Source organism: Oncorhynchus clarkii, chromosome 17 (assembly GCF_045791955.1).
Source record: "Oncorhynchus clarkii lewisi isolate Uvic-CL-2024 chromosome 17, UVic_Ocla_1.0, whole genome shotgun sequence".
Taxonomy (NCBI): domain Eukaryota; kingdom Metazoa; phylum Chordata; class Actinopteri; order Salmoniformes; family Salmonidae; genus Oncorhynchus; species Oncorhynchus clarkii.
This window is the reverse complement of record NC_092163.1, coordinates 63724005-63744812: the sequence shown is the minus strand read 5'-3', so window position 1 is coordinate 63744812 and position 20808 is coordinate 63724005. Positions and strand designations below refer to the sequence as shown.

At 40.7% G+C, this 20808-nt stretch overlaps 1 protein-coding gene across 3 annotated transcripts; it reads right to left on the bottom strand.

The window, feature by feature from the left end:
- Window positions 1–1421: 1421 nt before the first annotated feature.
- LOC139371247 (opioid growth factor receptor-like) lies at window positions 1422–18897 on the bottom strand. 3 transcript variants are annotated; one of them, XM_071111471.1, is made up of 9 exons: window positions 17847–18897; window positions 17271–17306; window positions 16765–16830; window positions 14545–14577; window positions 14345–14399; window positions 14190–14268; window positions 13939–14005; window positions 3108–3256; window positions 1422–2961 (listed from the first exon to the last, which is right to left on the bottom strand). In XM_071111471.1, exons 1-9 carry the CDS (start codon window positions 18636–18638, stop codon window positions 1734–1736), a joined length of 2505 nt encoding a protein of 834 aa, XP_070967572.1. In that variant the 5' UTR covers window positions 18639–18897; the 3' UTR covers window positions 1422–1733. The 3 variants fall into 3 exon arrangements, with proteins under 3 accessions (XP_070967572.1, XP_070967573.1, XP_070967574.1); XM_071111472.1 differs by having other exon boundaries at window positions 17271–17303; window positions 17847–18876; XM_071111473.1 differs by lacking the exon at window positions 14545–14577 and having other exon boundaries at window positions 17847–18838.
- Window positions 18898–20808: the final 1911 nt, after the last annotated feature.

Below are 20808 nucleotides of genomic sequence, written 5' to 3'. Positions count from 1 at the left end.
CTTTTCAATCTTATCTCCAGCGTCTACATATCTGAAAACTGCATTTCTATGGTATGTGGTTAAAAAAAAGTCCTCAAAAAAGGCTTCTGACTCACAGGGTAGGATTAAAAGTTAAGTGATTTGAAAAACCTGCATAGAGTTTCCAGCCCATGGGAGGGTATTTTCTTGCGTCCTACGTCACCGCTAATGTCATAGTGTTTGAAAACCAGTTTTTAAAATGTTTTAACTTTTCATGTCATCGGGTAGGGCCTGGTTTCCCGATAGCGATTTAATTTAGGTTTACAAGTGTTTTAATGATGTATCTTGCCTACAACGGACAAAGATGCATCACACGTTTCCCAAAACCCCATGCAGTAAGAACGTTTGCAGAAAGAACGTTCGCTAGTGGTCTTTGGAGCATGTGTCGATACTGATAGAATCGAAAGGCAGCGCTCTTTTTATACGTTGCTTGTGTGTTAATTGCAAAAACATTGACAACGTTGTATTTGTAGTCAACTTTGTTCTGAAATTGACGGATAAACCATTTGTTTCTATGTTTAGTGGAGATCTCTGTATAAATTGACGCGGGAGGGCAAAAAAGCATCTAGCGACGCACTTAACGTTAGCTGTTCTACGGGTGGTCTGAGGCAGACGTTAGATTACAACCGTTTTTAAGTGCAACATTAATTAATAACAATGGTTTTGGGAAACAGCTCTGAGATTTAACGATGGTCCTACCCTGGGATGGGTCTATGGCGTCAGCCTTAAAATGCTTTTGGGAAACCGGGCCCAGATCACACAGTTCTACCAAGATAGTTACCGTAATAAAATATAGATCTATATAACAAATTAGCTGTCGTTTTTTATAAACTGTTAAATGGTTATGCTATTTATACCTACACTAAACAGTGGTTTATATAGTACCCAATTGTCATACTTGAGTAAAGGTAAAGATAATTTAATAGAAAATGACTCAAGTAAAAGTGAAAGTCAAATCAGTAAAATACTACTTGAGTAAAATTCTTAAAGTATTTGTTTTTAAATATACTCAAGTATCAGAAGTAAATGTAATTGCAAAAATATATAGCAAATACTTTCAAATTCCTTATATTAAGCAAACCAGACGGAACCATTACATTTTTTTCAGTTTTTATTTACGGATAGCCAGGTGCACACTCCAACACTCAGACATAATTCACAAACGAAGCATGTGTGTTTAGTGAGTCAGAGGCAGTAGGGATGACCAGGGATGTTCTCTTGATAAGTGCGTGAATTGGACCATTTTCATGTCCGGCTAAGCATTCCAAATGTAACGAGTCCTTTTGGGTGTCATAGAAAATATATGGAGTAAAAAGTACATTATTTTCTTTAGGAATGTAGTGGAGTAAAAATGTAGTGGAGTAAAAATATAAATTGTAAAATAAAGTACACATACTCCAAAAAACGACTTAAGTATTACTTTAAAGTTTGTTTACTTAAGTACTAAACATCACTGATACTAAGTATACATAACAGTCAATTATAATTTCATTATACTTTATTAAAATATCAAAATCTTCCCCTTCCCATTTGCTTTTATGCCCTCTGGTTTCTGGTTGCTTCACAATCTACCTATTTGGGTGAATACACTCGTCTTATATCGCCACTGTTACATTTAACACCTGTTTAATGTACAGATGCTATTGCTTTTCTCTGGTAGAAGGAGGATTCTCATTTGGTGTTTTACTGGTGCTCTCCGAAACTGTTTTGGTAATTTACCCAATTCTAGGCTTTTTGGCGCGGCAGCTCTTTGGGGCATCTCTGGTTCTGGCTATATTAACCTTGCTCTGGGGTACCTTATGAGGAGATGGCTCTATGGTTGGACCCTCAGTGGTCTGAACCTGGCTCTGGGATGGGTCTTTAGGACATGGGTCTATGGCTGGACCCTCAGTGGTCTTATCCGGGCTCTGGGATGGGTCTTTAGGACATGGGTCTATGGTTGGACCCTCAGTGGTCTTATCTGGGCTCTGGGATGGGTCTTTAGGACATGGGTCTATGGCTGGACCCTCAGTGGTCTTATCCGGGCTCTGGGATGGGTCTTTAGGACATGGGTCTATGGCTGGACCCTCAGTGGTCTTATCCGGGCTCTGGGATGGGTCTTTAGGACATGGGTCTATGGTTGGACCCTCAGTGGTCTTATCCGGGCTCTGGGATGGGTCTTTAGGACATGGGTCTATGGCTGGACCCTCAGTGGTCTTATCCAGGCTCTGGGATGGGTCTTGAGTAGATTGCTCAATTGCTGAGCATTCGATCTTTAACTGACTCTGTGAAACCTCTTTATTAAGTGGCTCTTTCACTGAATTGTTCTTGCCTTCTGAATCTTTAGTGGGTGCACTCTCTATTTTCTCATTTCCCTGATTATTTAAAACATCTTTGGTGAGGGACCGAGTCTTTACATTACCTTGGGCAGTATGTGAGTGCCCTGTAGAGTGAGTACCTACATACTTTGGAACATCTTCATAATGCCTAATTGATGCACGCTCAGGGGCCAAATCATATTTTTTTGGGGAAACCAATCTTGGAACAGGGTGCTGAATGGATTCAGCTGTGCTAACAATAACATTGCGAGGAATGGACAGGTTGTCACTGACATCTCTGTCATCTAAGTAGTTACCATGCTGGTAATGGCCTGCCATTGTTTGCCTACTATCTGAGAATTCTTCTCCATTTGAGAAAATCATCTGGATCTTCTTAGGGCACCACACAAACTCATGTTTGGGCTCATAGTGCTTGTAGGCATACTTAACTAATTCCCTGCGTTGTTGCTTATCAATGACAGCAAAGATGAAGTAGTTGAGCACGCTCTCCTTCACATTGTACAGGTTGCCTTTGACAAGAGTTTCCTCCAGGAAGAAGTGGACGAGTGGGGCCTGGTAGTGGGGGAACCCCAGAGTGCCCAGGCACTTCAGGATGCGGGTGATGCGCAGGTTGTTGTGTGTATTTCTATCATGAATGAAAACACAAGAACAACAAAAATACAAGGATACTGTTATTCTCAGAAGGTTAATTTGAAAACTGAAATTGTAGCTATTATGTATCGCAATCACTATAAAATAACAGTTAAATGACCCAATGAAGAAATTGCTAACCTGTCCAGGTTGTCAAATCTGTCACGCCAGTTATTAGCACGTCGTACTTCCCCTGTTGTGTCATTTGACAGCTGGATGCCGTAGAAGTCCAGCATGAGCTTGTACGACTTGACCAGCCTCTTCTTCGCAGTTTCATCTTGAAGGAAAGCCTGAGGAAGAAGTAGATTGTCATTCAGAACAATTATGAACAAATTATATTTTCATTCATTTCTATGCCCACCAGTCAATAGATGACATACAGGTAACTGACAAAATAAAGCAAATACCAACATAGTTTTTTTGGTACATAGTGTCTCTGCCATAATTTCCTATGACAGAAAACAGCTTCTGGACATCAGAACAGCGATCACTAACCTCAATTTGGATGAACATTTCTAATTCAACGAGTCGGCAGCTCTGGATGTTCTGCTTCCACCGGACTAGGCCCTAATCTCCGGAACTCGAAAGAAGAAGTCGACGAGTATATCGACGAGCTAATAAACCACCTGTACTCTCTGTTCTATTGGTGAACGTACAGTCACTAGAGAACAAACTGGACAAGCTCCATTCGAGACTATTCTATCAACAGGACCTGGAAAATGGTAATATTCTATGTTTCTTAGAGTTATGGCTGAATGGGGACAAGGATAATATACAGTGGGGCAAAAAAAGTATTTAGTCAGCCACCAATTGTGAAAGTTCTCCCACTTAAAAAGATGAGAGAGGCCTGTCATTTTCATCATAGGTACACTTCAACTATGACAGACAAAATGAGAAAAAAAATCCAGAAAATCACATTGTAGGATTTTTTATGAATTTATTAGCAAATTATGGTGGAAAATAAGTATTTAAGTGAAGTGAAGTGTACCTATGATGAAAATTACAGGCCTCTCTCATCTTTTTAAGTGGGAGAACTTGCAGAATTGGTGGCTGTCTAAATACTTTTTTGCCCCACTGTACATCTCTCTAGTTTTTCTATGCATCGTCAAGACTGGATGGCAGCTTCAGGTAAGACGAAGGGAGGAGGGGTGTGTCCATTTGTCTTTAACAATTGGTGTGCGATCTCTAATGTTAAGGAAGCATCAACTTTTTGCTCGGCTGAGTTACAATAACTCATGATAAAATGCAGACCATACTATTTACCATACTATTTTTTTGTAGCTGTCTATTTACCACCACAAACCGATGTTGGCACTAAGACCGCATTCAAACTGTATAGGGCCATAAGCAAACCAGAAAATGCACATCCAGAGGCGGCGCTTCTCCTGGCCAATGATTTTAATGTAGGGAAACTGAAATCCCTTTTACCAGCATGTCACATTGCAACTAGAGGTGACAAAACTCAAGATCACCTTTACTCCACACACAGAATTGCATGACCATACGTACAGACCCCAACCAGAAGCCATGGATTACAGGCAACATCCGCACTGAGCTAAAGGCTAGAGCTGCCACTTTCAAGGAGTGGGACACTAATCCAGGCGTTTATAAGAAATCCCGCTACGACCTCCAACGAGCCATCAAACATACAAAGCGCCAACACAGGACTAAGATCAAATCCTACTATGCCAGTTCTGGGGCTCGTTGGATGTTGCAGGGCTTGCAAACTATTACAGATTTCAAAGGGAAACCCAGCCGAACTGCCCAGTGAAATGAGCCTACCAGACGAGCTAAATGCCTTCTATGCTCGCTTCGAGGCAAGCAACACTGAATCAGACAAAATTGAATGGGTCTATTTATATAATGAATATGAATTTGGAGGGCAGAAATGATTGAATATTAAAGCATTAGACCTCTCACTAAAGGCATCAGTCTTACAAAAGTTATACTTAAATCCGAACTGGTTCTCTAGCAGATTAGTAACAATGTCTCACATCATGTTCAAGAATGGCTTTTTTCCCTTTATTCAGATTACAAGCTCTTTCGGTTACTTGAAAATGAAACAAGCCATAGAAAGTTGGTTGCAATTTCAGTTTAATCCACCAGAAAACTAATATTATGGTTAAACTCAAATATACTCATTGATAAAAACAATAATCTTTGTAAATGATATCATAAATAGGACTATTTCATAAATATGTCACACATTCAGCTAACAAAAATATATGGAAATGTCTGCTTGACCCACAATTACAACCAACTAATTGCAGCATTACCGCAAAAATGGAAGAGACAAGTGGAAGGCGGGGAAAGTAGGGAACTTGTCTGTCGGCCCTGCATTAAAGATCAAAATTGGTTAAAGGTGTGATAAATGACAAGTATACCAGCTGCATTTAAGGACCAATAAATTGACAGCTGTGCCATATAGATTGCAAAATAGTTGGGAAGATATTTTCGATGTTCCGATTCCATGGCATATTGTTTATGAACTGATGCCGGATTCAAAACGTAGAGTTTTTCAATTAAAATTATTTACCTGGAGCTAACTCTGCAAATAGCACTGCATGGTGATTTGAAAAGTCATAGTCAATTGATCAATAATATAATAATACTCTTAGCAAAAATGTTCAATTTATAATCTGTAGAAACTATGAGAATAGAAAGGTTCAGAACTTTTGTGAAACATCACAGTACAGTTGAAAAATAGAAGGCAAACAGAAATAAAAACTGGATGGTCTTCAGAGATAGATGGGTGAGGTTGAGAGTAGCTGAAGGATAGGACTAAAAACAAACAAAACATACAGTAACTATTGTAAAATATACTGTGTCTGAAAAATGTATTTAGTATGTATAAACTGGAAGTAGAAACCTAAGTGTTGTTGTCCATTAGTTTACTCCAATTAGGGGAGGGGTGGTAGGGTTAGGGGAAAATATTAAAGGAAAAAATTATATATACATCAGAGTACCAGCTGTTCCGGATGACTGTGTGATCTTGCTCTCCATAGCCAATGTGTGTAAGACCTTTAAACGGGTTAATATTCACAAGGATGCGGAGCCTGATGGAATACCAGGACACGTACTCAGAGTATTCACTGACCAGTTGGCAAGTGTATTCTTCACTGACATTTTTAACCTCTCCCTGACCCGGTGTGTAATACATGTTTCAAGCAGATCACCATAGTCCCTGTGCCCAAGTACACCAAGGAAACCCGTCAAAATGACCATCGTCCCGTGGCACTCACATCTGTAGCCATGAAATGCTTTGAAGGGCTGGTCATGGCTCACATCAACACCATCACCCCAGACACCTTGGACCCACTTGTAACTTATTTTGTACATAATGTTGCTGCTACGGTCTCTTATTACTGAAAATAACTTCTGGACATCAGAACAGAGATTACTCACCACGAACTGGAAGAAGCTTTTTTCTTTAACGAGTCCAACGAGAAGGATATACTGCTTTCCCGGGAACAGGCCCAAATCCCCGTCATTTGTGTGAAGAAAAGACGGAAGAAAAGAGGGCGCAGGTCGGGCTGCCTTTGGATAATTAATTGGTGAGCGAGGAAACTCCCACTGCCATCCTTTCTACTTGCTAACATGCAATCATTGGAAAATAAAATTGATGACCTACGATTACGATTATCCTACCAACAGGGCATTAAAAACGGTAATATCTTATGTTTCACTGAGTCGTGGCTGAACGATGACAAAATAGAGCTGGGGGTATTTTCCATGCACCGGCAGAACAGATAAAAAGCCACATCTAGTTGGGGTGTGTGTCTTTTAGTTAATGGTGCGCAATGTCTAATATTAAAGAAGTCTCAAGGTATTGCTCGCCTGAGGTAGAGTACCTTATGATAAGCTGTAGACCACACTATCTACCAAGAGAGTTCTCATCTATATTATTCGTAGCAGTCTATTTACCACCACAGACCGATGCTGGCACTAAGGCCGCACTCAACCAACTCTATAAGGCCATAAGCAAACAAGAAAATGCTCATCCAGAAGCAGCCGGTGACTTTAATGCAGGCAAACTTAAATCAGTTTTACAACATTTTTACCAGCATGTCACATGTGCGACCAGAGGGAAAAAAACTCAAGACCACCTTTACTCCACACACAGAGATGCATACAAAGCTATCCCCCTCCCTCCATTTGGCAAATATGGCCATAATTCTATCCTCCCAATTCCTGCTTACAAGCAAAAACATAAGCAGGAAGTACCAGTGACTCGCTCAATACGGAAGTGGTCAGATGACTCGGATGCTACGCTACAGGACTGTTTTGCTAGCACCGACTGGAATATGTGCCGGGATTCATTGAATGGCTCCAATGAAGTCATTGGCTTCATAAATAAGCGCATTGACGATGTCGTCCCCACAGTGACTGTACGTACATATCCCAGCCAGAAGCCATGGATTACAGCCAACATCCGCATCAAGCTAAAGGCTAGAGCTGCCTCTTTCAAGGAGCGGTACACTAATCCAGATGCTTATAAGAAATCCTGCTATGTCCTCAGACAAACCATCAAACAAGCAAAGCGACAATAGAAGAATATGATTGAATCCTACCACACTGGCTCTGACGCTCGTCGGATGTGGAAGGGCTTGAAAACTATTACGGATGACAAAGGGAAACCCAGATGCGAGCTGCCCTGTGACGCGAGCCTACCAGACGAGCTAAATTCCTTTTATGGTTGCTTCGAGGCAAGCAACACTGAAGCATGCACGAGACACCAGCTGTTCTGGATGACTGTGTGATAACGCTCTCGGTAGCCGATGTGAGCAAGACCTTTAAACAGGTCAACATTCACATTGAACGCTGAGCTGTTGTAAATGAACAGCATTCTCACATAAAGTATTCAACGACCATGGCATTTTTACTATTTTGTTGCCTTACAACCTGGAATTAAAATATATTTTTTGGGGGGGTTTGTATCACTTGATTTATATAACATACCTATCACTTTGAAGATGCAAAATACTTTTTATTGTGAAACAAACAAGAAATAAAACTTGAGCGTGCATAACTATTTACCCCCCCAAAGTCAATACTTTGTAGAAACACCTTTTTCAGCAATTACAGCTTCAAGTCTCTTGGGTATGTCTCTATAAGCTTGGCACATCTAGCTACTGGGATTATTGCCAATTCTTCATGGCAAAACTGCTCCAGCTCCTTCAAGTTGGATGGGTTCCTTGCTGGTGTACAGCAATATTTAAGTCATACCACAGATTCCCAATTGGATTGAGGTCTGGGCTTTGACTAGGCCATTCCAAGACATGTAAATGTTTCCCTTAAACCTCTCGAGTGTTGCTTTAGCAGTATGCTTAGGGTCATTGTCCTGCTGGAAGGTGAACCTCTGTTCCAGTCTCAAATCTCTGGAAGACTGAAACAGGTTTCCCTCAAGAACTTCCCTGTATTTAGCGCCAACCATTATTCCTTCAATTCTGACCAGTTTTCCAGTCCCTGCTGATGAAAAACATCTCCACAGCATGATGCTGCCACCACCATACTTCACTGTGGGGATGGTGTTCTTGGATTGATAAGAGGTGTTGGGTTTGTGCCAGACATAGCGTTTTCCTTGATGGCCAAAAAGCTACATTTTAGTCTCATCTGACCAGAGTACCTTCTTCCATATGTTTGGGGAGTCTCCCACATGCCTTTTGGCGAACACCAAACATGTTTGCTTATTTTTTTCTTTAAGCAATGGCTTTTTTTCTGGCCACTCTTCCGTAAAGCAGAGCTCTGTGGAGTGTATGGCTTCAAGTGGTACGGATACTCCAATCTCCGCTGTGGAGCTTTGCAGCTCCTTCAGGGTTATATTTGGTCTCTTTGTTGCCTCCCAGATTAATGCCCTCCTTGTCTGGTCCGTGAGTTTTGGTGGGCGGCCCTCTCTTGGCAGGTTTGTTGTTGTTCCATATTCTTTCCATTTCATTGTGCTACGTGGGATGTTCAAAGTTTCTGATATTTTTTTAGAACCCAACCCTGATCTGTACTTCTCCACAACTTTGTCCCTGACCTGTTTGGAGAGGTCCTTGGTCTTCATGGTGCCGCTTGCTTGGTGATGCCCCTTGCTTAGTGGTGTTGCAGACTCTAGGGCCTTTCAGAACAGGTGTATGTATACTGAAATCATGTGACAGATCATGTGAAACTTAGATTGCACACAGGTGGACTTTATTTATTTAGTTATGTGACTTCTGAAAGAAATTGGTTGCACCAGATCTGATTTAGGGGCTTCATAGCAAAGAGGGTGAATACATATGCACACACCGCTTTTCCTTTTGTTATTTTTTAAATTGTTTTGGAACAAGTATTTTTTTATTTCACTTCACCAATTTGGACTATTTTGTGTGTGTCCATTACATGAAATCCAAATAAAATTCCATTTAAATTACATGTTGTAATGCAACAAAATAGGAAAAACAACAAGGGGGGTGAATACTTTTTCAAGGCACTGTATTTGTGAATGTCAATTGAACACTGAGCTGTAGTCAATGAACAGCATTCTCATATAGGTGTTCCTTTTGTCCAGGTGGGAAAGGGCAGTGTGGAGTGCGATTGAGATTTTTTCATCTGTGGATCTGTTTGCGCGGTATGCATCTGGTTCCTTGATGGCCGCCCCAGGTGGTAAGGGTAGGCAACAACACGTCTGCCATGCTGATCCTCAACTCTGGGGACCCTCAGGGGTGTGTACTTAGTCCCCTCCTGTACTCCCTGTTCACCCACGACTGTGTGGCCAAACACGACTCCAACACCATCATTAAGTTTGCTGACAATACAACAGTGGTAGGCCTGATCACCGACAACGATGAGACAGCCTATAGGGAGAAGGTCAGAGAACTGGCAGTGTGGTGCCAGGAAAACAACCTCTCCCTCATTGTGAGAAAGACAAAGGAGCTGATCATGGACTACAGGAAAAGGTGGGCCGAACAGGCGGGGCTGTAGTGGAGCAGGTTGAGAGTTTCAAGTTCCTTGGTGTCCACATTACCAATGAACTATCATGGTCCAAACACCCCAAGACAGAAAAGATTTGGCATGGGCCCTTAGATCATCAAAAAGTTCTACATTGAGAGAATCTTGACTGGCTACATCAACACTTGGTATGGCAACTGCTCCACATCCAACCACAAGGCGCTACAGAGTGTAATGCATACGGCCAAGAACATCACTGGGGCCGAGCTCCCTACCATCTCGGACCTCTATACCAGGCGGTGTCAGAGGAAGGCCCTAAAAATTGTCAAAGACTCCAGCCACCCAATTCATAGACTGTTCTCTCTGCTACCGCATGGCAAGGAGTACCGATGTACCAAGTCTGGAATCAACAGGATCCTGAACAGATTCTGCACCCAAGCCATAAGACTGCTAAATAGTTAACCACATAGCTTCTGGACTATCGGCATTGACTCCTTTTTGCACTCACACATACTTACACCGACACTCCAACACATACACACACTCACTCACATTTAACATGTACAGTTGAAGTCAGAAGTTTACATACACTTAGGTTGGAGTCATTAAAACTTGTTTTTCAACAACTCCACAAATTTCTTGCTGACAAACTATAGTTTTGACAAGTTGGTTAGGACATCTACTTTGTGCATGTCACAAGTAATTTTTCCAACAATTGTTTACAGACAGATTATTTAACTTATAACTAACTCACTGTATCAACATTCCAGAAGTTTACATTCACTAAGTTGACTGTGCCTTTAAACAGCTTGGAAAATTCCAGAAAATTATGTCAAGGCTTTAGAAGCTTCTGATAGGCTAATTGACATCATTTTAGCCAATTGGAGGTGCACCTTTGGATATATTTCAAGGCTTACCTTCAAACTACGTGCCTCTTTGCTTGACATCATAGGAAAATCAAAAGAAATCAGCCAAGACCTCAAACATTTTTTGCATACGTCCACAAATCTGGCTCATCCTTGGGAGCAATTTCCAAACACCAGAAGGTACCACGTTCATCTGTACAAACAATAGTACGCAAGTATAAACACCATAGGACCACGCAGCCGTCAAACCGCTCAGGAAGGAGACGCTTTCTGTCTCCTAAAGATGAGCGTACTTTGGTGCGATAAATGCAAATCAATCCCAGAACAACAGCAAAAGACCTTGTGAAGATGCTGAAGGAAACAGGTACAAAAGTATCTATATCCACAGGCCGCTCAGCAAGGAAGAAGCCACTGCTCCAAAACCGCCATATAAAAGCCAGACTACGGTTTGCAACTGCACATAGGGACAAAGATCGTACTTTTTGAAGAAATGTCCTCTGGTCTGATGAAACAAAAATAGAACTGTTTGGCCATAATGACCATCATTATGTTTGGAGGAAAAAGGGGGTGGCTTGCAAACCGAAGAACACCATCCCAACCGTGAAGCACGGGGGTGGTAGCATCATGTTGTGGGGGTGCTTTGCTGGACTGGTGCACTTCACAAAATAGATGGCTCATGAGAAAGGAAAATTATGTGGTCATATTGCCTACAAACCTGACTCAGTTACACCAGCTCTGTCAGGAGGAATGGGCCAAAATTCACCCAACTTATTGTGGGAAGCTTGTGGAAGGCTAGCCGAAATGTTTGACCCAAGTTAAACAATTTAAAGGCAATGCTACCAAATACTAATTGAGTGTATGTAAACTTCTGACCCATTGGGAATGAGATGAAATAAATAAAAGCTGAAATAAATCATTCTCTCTACTATTGTTTTGACATTTCACATTCTTAAAATAAAGTGGTGATCCTAACTGACCTAAGACAGGGAATTTTTTACTAGGATTAAATGTCAGGAATTGTGAAAAACTGAGTTTAAATGTATTTGGCTAAGGTGTATGTAAACTTCCGACTTCAACTGTACACACAGGCATACTGTCGCCACACATACACTTCCATACTAATCACATATGCTGTTGCTACTGTTTATTATCTATCCTGTTGCCTAGTCACTTTACCTCTACTTATATGTACATATCTACTGTAGTAAAACACCAAAGGGATCTACCTCCTGGTCCTCTTCCCCTGCCTTCCCCACCAATGGTAGAGACAGAGATGACCACGCCTACTGAAATGCCGGATTGGACAACGTCACCAGAAGATGACTCAAGCCAACCAACTACTGAACAAGACTGGTGTCAGGAAGAACCACCTCAAGTGACACCTCTGAATGGGAACAGCTGTTAGACTCATTGCTGATAGAGTAAGGGCACTGTCATAAACAGATGCCCATATATGTACTGTTATAAGAGTAAGGGCACTGTCAAAAACGGATGCCCATATATGAACTGTTGTTAATGTGTGGTAAAGCAGCTGTGTGTCCTCCAAGTTTGTAGAGGGGAGGACACTCACGTGACCTCGAGTGAGGGAAAAAAAGGTATATATAGAGAAACTGCCGATACTTCGGCGCTGCCTTCTTGAATTCTGAATTCATTTAGACAACCATTTGACTTAGGGTAATTGGCACCTGACTCAAATTACTTAAAGATTCTAACTTGTTGGATCTGAGAAGTGTCTCTCCGATATACCGTTTAACTATTGAACAGCTGTTCTGTCGCCTGCGGCCTTGGTGCATGTATACTGATGCAAGTTACATCCAGAGGAAGTCTCAGAAACTTATCCTCTCGATTGAGCTCAGTACCTCGCCCTCGTTGCATGGCACGGACGCTGCGGTAGTTCAACGGGACTGAGAGTCACTCTAGTCCTTAAGTTGATCCCCTGTCTATACCTATGGTTATCCGAATTGATTCTGTCGCCTGCGGCCTTGGTGCGTGTATACTGATGCAAATTACATCCAGAGAAAGTCTCAGAAACTTATCCTCTCGATTGAGCTCAGTACCTCGCCCTCGTTGCGTGGCACAGACTATTCGATATTCCGGTGGGGCAGGGAATCACCAGCGGGTTCTCTCATCCAGTCCAAACTTGAATCTCTAAATTTAGTAAAGCACCGACTCCAATTCAACCTCTCAGCCAGTAGAGGGGAGTCGCTACCTACCTAAATTCTTAAAAGAACTCTGACCGACTGAAACTCTGCTCCTGATACCGTGGGTCTCCCCGTCATCTATCAAAGGTAATTAAAGAGCTATTATAGGCATAAATATAGAGATAAGTGTTATTATCATTGTACCAGGCTTTATAGAGCATTCAGGCATTTGCATGTTTTTTATTAACGTTGTGTGTAACCAAGTAACAAATTGTGTATTTTGAAGTGTGTTTGATTGTAAAAGACAAAAAACAGAGTGTTTCCAAAAATAAACGGTAGTCTTATTTTGTCTCGAGTAAAACGCCCTCCCAAGACAGTTAACGGCACGGGAGATAACAACTCTGACACTCCCCTCTACCGGGACACTGGAAACGGAGACTAATACTCTATGACAAAGTGAGTTACCATTAAAAGACAAGGAGGAAGGTGAGTCCAGTAGTGATTCATTAATTGTATTATCGATCTAAGTTTTATTATCCAAGCGATACATAGCCGACGGGCAGAGTAGTGAGACTAAGTTGACTAAAGGTCCTCACACTTTAAACTAGATACATCACAGAGGGGAAATGCTCAACCTGAGGGAAATCATATAGAGACTGGTAGGAAGAAGGCTTAATAACAACTCAATGATCCATTAGTTTCTAGAGGATAAACGTGGGGTTCACACATCCCAGCTAGAGCTAGACCGTTGAGTGACAAGACAAAAGACCTCTCTACGCGGACAACGTATCGATAAAGAAAGAGAGGCAGGGCTACGCGAGCGGTCCTGGTTATACCGAGATGGGCAACTGGGCATTTTTATACATGACCCTAATCGTGATGGGATGTTAATTGCTTAATTAACCCAGGAACGACACCTTTGTGAAAGCACCTGCTTTCAATATACTTTGTATCCCCCATTTACTCTTGTATTTCCTTTATTTTCGTAGTTGCCTCTATGTAAATGCAGTATGTAGAGAACATTTCCTTGCTCAAAGAAACTACTAGAAGTACCTCAATTTCCTTTTTGGTGAGTTCCTTGGCTTGATTATTCATTCCTGGTTCTTGAAGAGGGAACAACCTAAATTAAATGTTTGTTTAAAAAATATATACACACACACACACACACACACACACACACACACACACACACACACACACACACACACACACACACACACACACATTTTAAAGAATTGTATTATAACAATTCATATTCTAAATAAAAATAATTGAAAGCCCATGTAAATGTAAAGGAAACTAACCATTGGATGTATGAGTGAACTCTTTCCAGTTTTAAATATTGCCTGTTCCATTTCTTGTGAAAGTCCTCAATGAAGACACCTAATCAGAGCAAAGGTTACAGTAAAAAAGTATTGTCAAATCTAAACTGCACTCAAAGAAACTGTAAATACATTACCATCAGGGGAGGAGGGTATTTGTTCACGGTAGAACTGTAAATTAGGCATATCTTCCTGAGGGGGAAAGAGCAATGCAAATTCAGAAATGGGGATATTTCTCAGAGAGTTGAGTTGTATCAAAACACTACAAGAATTATAGAGGAATTAGATCATTCAGTTTTTCCATGTATTACACAAAAAAGAATGAGAACTTATTTACTTGTTGTTGCCAGCCGAAGTTTGATCTATGCTCCTGTGGAAACAAGAACCAAGTGCTAAAGACTGTACCAGCTACTGACTACACTCTTAGAAAAACGGGTTAAAAAATAGTTATTTGCGGAGCGACAGGGTTCCACCAAGAACTGATTCATCTAAAGAACCCTTTTAGGAAGACGAGGGTTCTTTGTAAGGTATTGTGTTCTACCTAGAAACTTTAACATCCTAAGAACCGTTTTTGGAAGAAAGGGTTCTTTGACGGTTACTTGGAAGGCAAGAAGGCTTCTGTCAATTAGGTTAGTATTGTGGAGTAACTAAAACGTTGTTGATCCATCCTCAGTTTTCTCCTATCACAGCTATTAAACTCCGTAACTGTTTAAAAGTCACCATTGGCCTCATGGTGAAATCCCTGAGCGGTTTCCTTCCTCTCCGCCAACTGAGTTAGGGAGGACACCTGTATCTTTGTAGTGACTGGGTGTATTGATACACCATCCAAAGCACTATTAATAACTTCACCATGATCAAAGGGATATTCAATGTCTGCTTTTTATTTTATTTTACCCCATCTACCAATAGGTGCCCTTCTTTGTGAGGTGTTGGAAAACCTCCCTGGTCTTTGTGGTTGAATCTAATTTTGAAATTCACTGCTCGACTGAGGGATCTTACAGATAATTGCATGTGTGGGGTAGAGATGCGGTAGTCAATGAAAATTGTGTTGAACACTATTATTGCACAAACAGTCTATACAACTTATTATGTGACAGATTTTTGCTCTTGAACTTATTTAGACTTGCCATATGAAAGGGTTTGAAACCTTATTGACTCAGCTTTTCATTTTAATTATATATATTATTTTACATAATTCCACTTTGACATTATGGGGTATTGTGTGTAGGCCAGTGACCAAAAAATCTAATTTTAATCCATTTAAAATTGAGGGTGTAAAAAGTGAAGGGGTTTGAATACTTTCTGTATTGCACCCGTTACTGAGATGGTTGTTCCAGTTTAGATTATTTAAGTAGTCTCACCTATCAATCGTCCCTACCCTGGCAATCATTCTGAAAGCATGTTTTGAGTGATTAAAAGTTAAAATTGTTAGATATACTCACTCTGGCTGGATTCAAATAGGAATTACATATCACTTTGCAAGACAGCCTGATGTGACTTGCAGCCTGATGTGGTCTGTAAACCAGGAGTTTCCTAACACCACTTGTGTTAGGGTATAACTAGGCCCTCAAAGAAAGGCCTTGTGATACTGTATTGATTGTCATAAAGAGTTTAATTGTAAAGCCTAATACGTCTGGAGGAACCATTCATTGAAGGCTCTAGGAATAACCTTCAGATGATAAAAGGGTTCTTGGTAGAACTATTTAGTAGCTTTGATGTAGGTAAATGGTGGCGTATTCCCTATCTTCTCTCTGGCAGTGGCGAGAATGATGGAGAACTACAGGCTATGTGTGTGGACTGCGGAGGCCTGTCGGACGCTTGACCACTTTGGCCAATCAGAACGTAGAAAAAACTATCTAAATTCATGCTGTGTCAGCCTTGAAGTTCAGAAAACTCCACCGACCCCCCCCCCCCCACCCCCTTTGCACAGTGGAACACTTGGTTACGGCGACACTGTTCTGCCAAGGACACACAAACCAGAGTGGCCACCGCAAAGCCCAAGGAGCCTGACCCACTCTGGAAGTTGCTTTAGCCCTCCTTGGGATATTTAGCCTCTATTGGCTATTGAGACGCTGGGCCCATTGTAGCTTGGTATGCCAGGGTGGGAAAATGGAAATGTGAATTGGGCCATGTTAGAGGTAATAATGCATTTAGGTTATAGTTTATTGAGATGTATGAATACACCACACCAAAAGCTTGATTTTATGACCGTTTAAAAATAAATGTCCTACAATTGTACAAAGTAATGTTTTATGTTCACTACTTGGTCATTCTAACCCTAATCTAGCACACCTGATTCTAATAATTAGCTGGTTTATAACATGAATCATGTGCTCCCTCACCTAAAAGAATTGCACTACACCACTACCTATGGGGACAAACCGAAGAATCCTATGTGATTCCACTCAGCACCTTTTTTTTCTAAGAGTGTATGATTAACAGCAATATAACTGCATTAGGATTGATAATGCAGCCTGCAGCACACCATCATTATCAGGTGGATTTCTATGAAATAGCATACATTATGTAAGATTGTGTGAAGAGAATAATGACTTACTGGATAATCATGCCTGTACTTTTGCATATCCTTTGCTGCACTTTTGAATCTGTTAAACCTGTGTGACTAAAAACACATTAACTTCATGAGTTCATAAAATGGCAGTTATGGAAACACCTGACAACAACACATGTTTGAGCTCATGCAGTATGTACAGTGAAACAAACTTGGAAGGAACATTTCACTAGCTGGATAGGCCGGCAATCATTCTACTTGGCTACTGACATGGGCCTATAGCAGACTTTATCAGTCATATCCATTTTATGTATCTAGAAGTTAAAGATAGAGATCTTCACATAGACAAACATAATACATCAGTATTCCTAACCCCTTGGCGGAGCTTTGATTGGTGAGCAATAGCTTTAGGCTACTCAATATAAGATGCAATGTCATACAAATGCAATAATGGTTAAATAAATATAATATATTATATATCGTATATTAAAATATATTATAAATGTTGTCCTAAAACCCTGATTCTCAATGTATCAGAACATAACACTTACTTGTTGCGACCAACTGGTGTACTGGTGTACCCACTCCTGAGGAAATACAACAGTGAGAAGGAGGTACAAAGAACAGCAGTGAACAACAGTAGTGAATCATAATCTGCTGAGGTCTTAAAATGATCTGAAGATGTGGGCATATGACAGAGCACATGTATAAGGCATTGAGCCAAGCATTTTAAATGATTTTTGTCTGAAAATTCTAAAGGATTAGTTATTAATATTCGGTTACCATTATTCTAGGCCTACATTGGTAAAAATATTTTACATGTACATTTTGCTTTGGAAAATTAAATATTTAATCTGTATTTTATGGTGCCAATAAGATACTTTTAATGATAGGCTACAGCCCTCAACTCTGGACCTCAAAGCCAGTTCCACTGCATTTTTCCAATGTTCCCTTTGAATCAGGGACTGACTTAGACCTGGGACACCAGGTGGCTGCAGATCATTATCAGGTAGAACAGAAATCCATAGGAGAAGAGTTGAATACCCCTGGGCTACAGTATTCTAAAACTCATCTGCTGAGAGTCCACAAAAAAAATGTGATCAGGGCCCAGGGGCCTGTGTACGTACATGTTGGGACTTTTGACCACTGGTTTCTTTGTTTGGAGGATCCTCCCATGTCGAGTCGTACTCGCAGTAGTACTCATCCGTGTCTTCAACATCATATGACCTAGTTGACCTGAGAACCCGAAGCTTGACTTCTCCACTGAGAAGGGTTTCTGGCCTCTCCACTGCTCTACTGGGAAGGGATTCTGGACTCTCCACTTCTTCACTAAAAAGGGATTCTGGACTCCCCACTCCTTCACTGGGAAAGGATTCTGGAATCTCCATTTTTTCACTAAAAAGGGATTCTGGACTCTCCACTTCTTCACTAAAAAGGGATTCTGGACTCCCCACTCCTCCACTGGGAAGGGATTCTGGACTCCCCACTCCTTCACTGGGAAGGGATTCTGGACTCTCCACTTCTTCACTAAAAAGGGATTCTGGACTCCCCACTCCTTCACTGGGAAGGGGTTCTAGACTCTCCACTTCTTGAATAGGAAGGGATTCTGGACTCCTCACTCCTTCACTTAGAAGGGATTCTGGACTCCCCACTCCTTCACCGGAAAGGGATTCTGGACTCCCCACTCCTTCACCAGAAAGGGATTCTGGACTCCTCACTCCTTCACCGGAAAGGGATTCTGGACTCCCCACTCCTTCACCAGAAAGGGATTCTGGACTGTCAGGATCATTTGGCAAGATACATCTCCCTGTGCGTTCCAAAAACCTTGCAAAATAATTTTCCACAATCGATCTCCAGGGTAAGTAGGAGAGAACTGGAACCAGGAAAAATGGACACAGCCGTTCAATTCTGCGACGCATCCTAAAAAGTTGTCGTCTCAATTTAGTAAACCATTTTCCTACTTACTGCTCGGGCCAGCTATCTTCCTATTATCATTGGATGCCCACTAACTCTGCTGCGCCCTTGCCCTAATAACAAAATAATGTACTCTGTAGCCTATTGAAAATGTTCTAAAGTTTAACAAAGATTGGTTTATGATTGATTAATCCATGAGAGCCACCACGATATCTTGCATTCGGATTCGGAGAATGTCTGTACAGTTTCACTTTTGTTTTACTACATCATGTGCCTCCACCAGCATTTGCAAGAAGTCATAAACACCAGCCAATCCAGTTTACAGCTGAGTGATATGGGTTTGGTACCAGCCAAACCAGTTTACTGTTGAGTGATATGGGTTTGGTACGCTATCCTTTATACAAATAGTTAAGAAAAATACAATAATGAAGTAAGCTTAATGCAACATCTTTTTGAGTGCAAACCCATTACACCTTTTTGTTGATATGGGTTTGGTCAAATGACTCACTGGAGTCATGTAAGCCTAGCTATTTGTAAAGTGAAACATACCTAACAGTTGTAACTATTTTACCTTACTTGATCTGGTTTTGTTCTATTTTCCCCCTCACTTAAATTATAGGCCTAACATTTTCAGGAAAATTGTAGGCCTACCACCTACATGATTATTGCTCTGTGTTGAACATCAGCTCCATCTATAGGCCTAACCTACTTTGCAACATAAAACTGAAAAGATGTCATTATAGCAGTATATTCAAAATAATTTGAGTTAGTGCACACTTTTACAGGGGTACAGATCCAGCTGCCTTCTCACACTATAAGTATGTAATGATAACACATTATGGTGTTGTTTCCTCTATGTCATTCTGTTGACATGGACTGCAGAGACAGCATTAAACAGATGTGAACATTATACAAGAGTTAACCTTAGTCCTAAATTATCAGAAGGCCTACAAATACTGTAGTAGGCAGGGGGATCCTGACAGAGACAGGAGAAGGGACAGGTCCTGGAGCAGAGAGAGGGACAAAGACAGAGACTGCCGGGACAGGAGTAAGAGCAATGAAAAGATGCAAGAGAAAAAATAAATAAACAAATCTGATGTCCCAGAGAATCAAATCAAATGTATTTGTCACATACACATGGTTGGCAGATGTTAATGCGAGTGTAGCGAATGATAAACCTGCAGAGGTGGAAAGTGATTAAAACATATCATAATGTCTTACTTTTGTGGACCACTTTTCTCTGTAGTAACTCAATCACAGTGTGACTTTCAACTGTAAATGTAAATAGATGTTATTGGGAATGTTTTCAACGTGACTGTAACGATCTTCTTCATCTGAGGAGGAGTATGAAAGACCGGACCAAAACGCAGCGTGGTAAGTGTCCATTTTATTGAAATATAACTGAACACTGAAATACAAAATAACCAAAGTGAAACAATGAAAATCAAAACAGTTCTTTATGGTGAAACACCGACACAGAAAAAAACTACCCACAACCCATAGTGGGAAAACAGGCTGCCTAAGTATGGTTCTCAATCAGAGACAACAATTGACAACTGCCTCGGATTGGGAACCATACCAGGCCAAACACATAGAAATCTAACACACAGAACAAAACAGAATGCCCACCCCAACTCACGCCCTGAACAAACTAAAATAGAGACATAAAAAAGGAACTAAGGTCAGGACATGACAATGACAAAGGATCTTATGGTAAAATGCTCTTGTAGAGGTCTAACCATTTTTTAAATTACTTTTTTCTTATTCCTTTAGCCACATATTTTATGAATTTGTCACATTTGAAGAAACTCATTTTGAGGTCATTTAAATTCAACTGACTTAATATATAAATTACATGGTATCATAATGTGTACATTTCTTCTGTCAAAGTACCTTCACACGGTACAATAATCACATTAAAGTAACTGATTAATTTCCTTCCTTGTAATGTAGATATGAATGTATTTGTGTATACACTTGTATGTTTTTAATCAAGTTTTTCTAAGTAGAGAAATTATAGGCAATAATCTGGAATGGATAATGTGAGAATTGAGGAAAAACCTTGATTGCTATAGCCTGAAGCCATTGAACAGTATGAACGGTTGTATCTATAGTATTGTTAATTACAGTTGACAATTGAAACATGTTCTGATTTAACTTGTCCAATTAAACCTA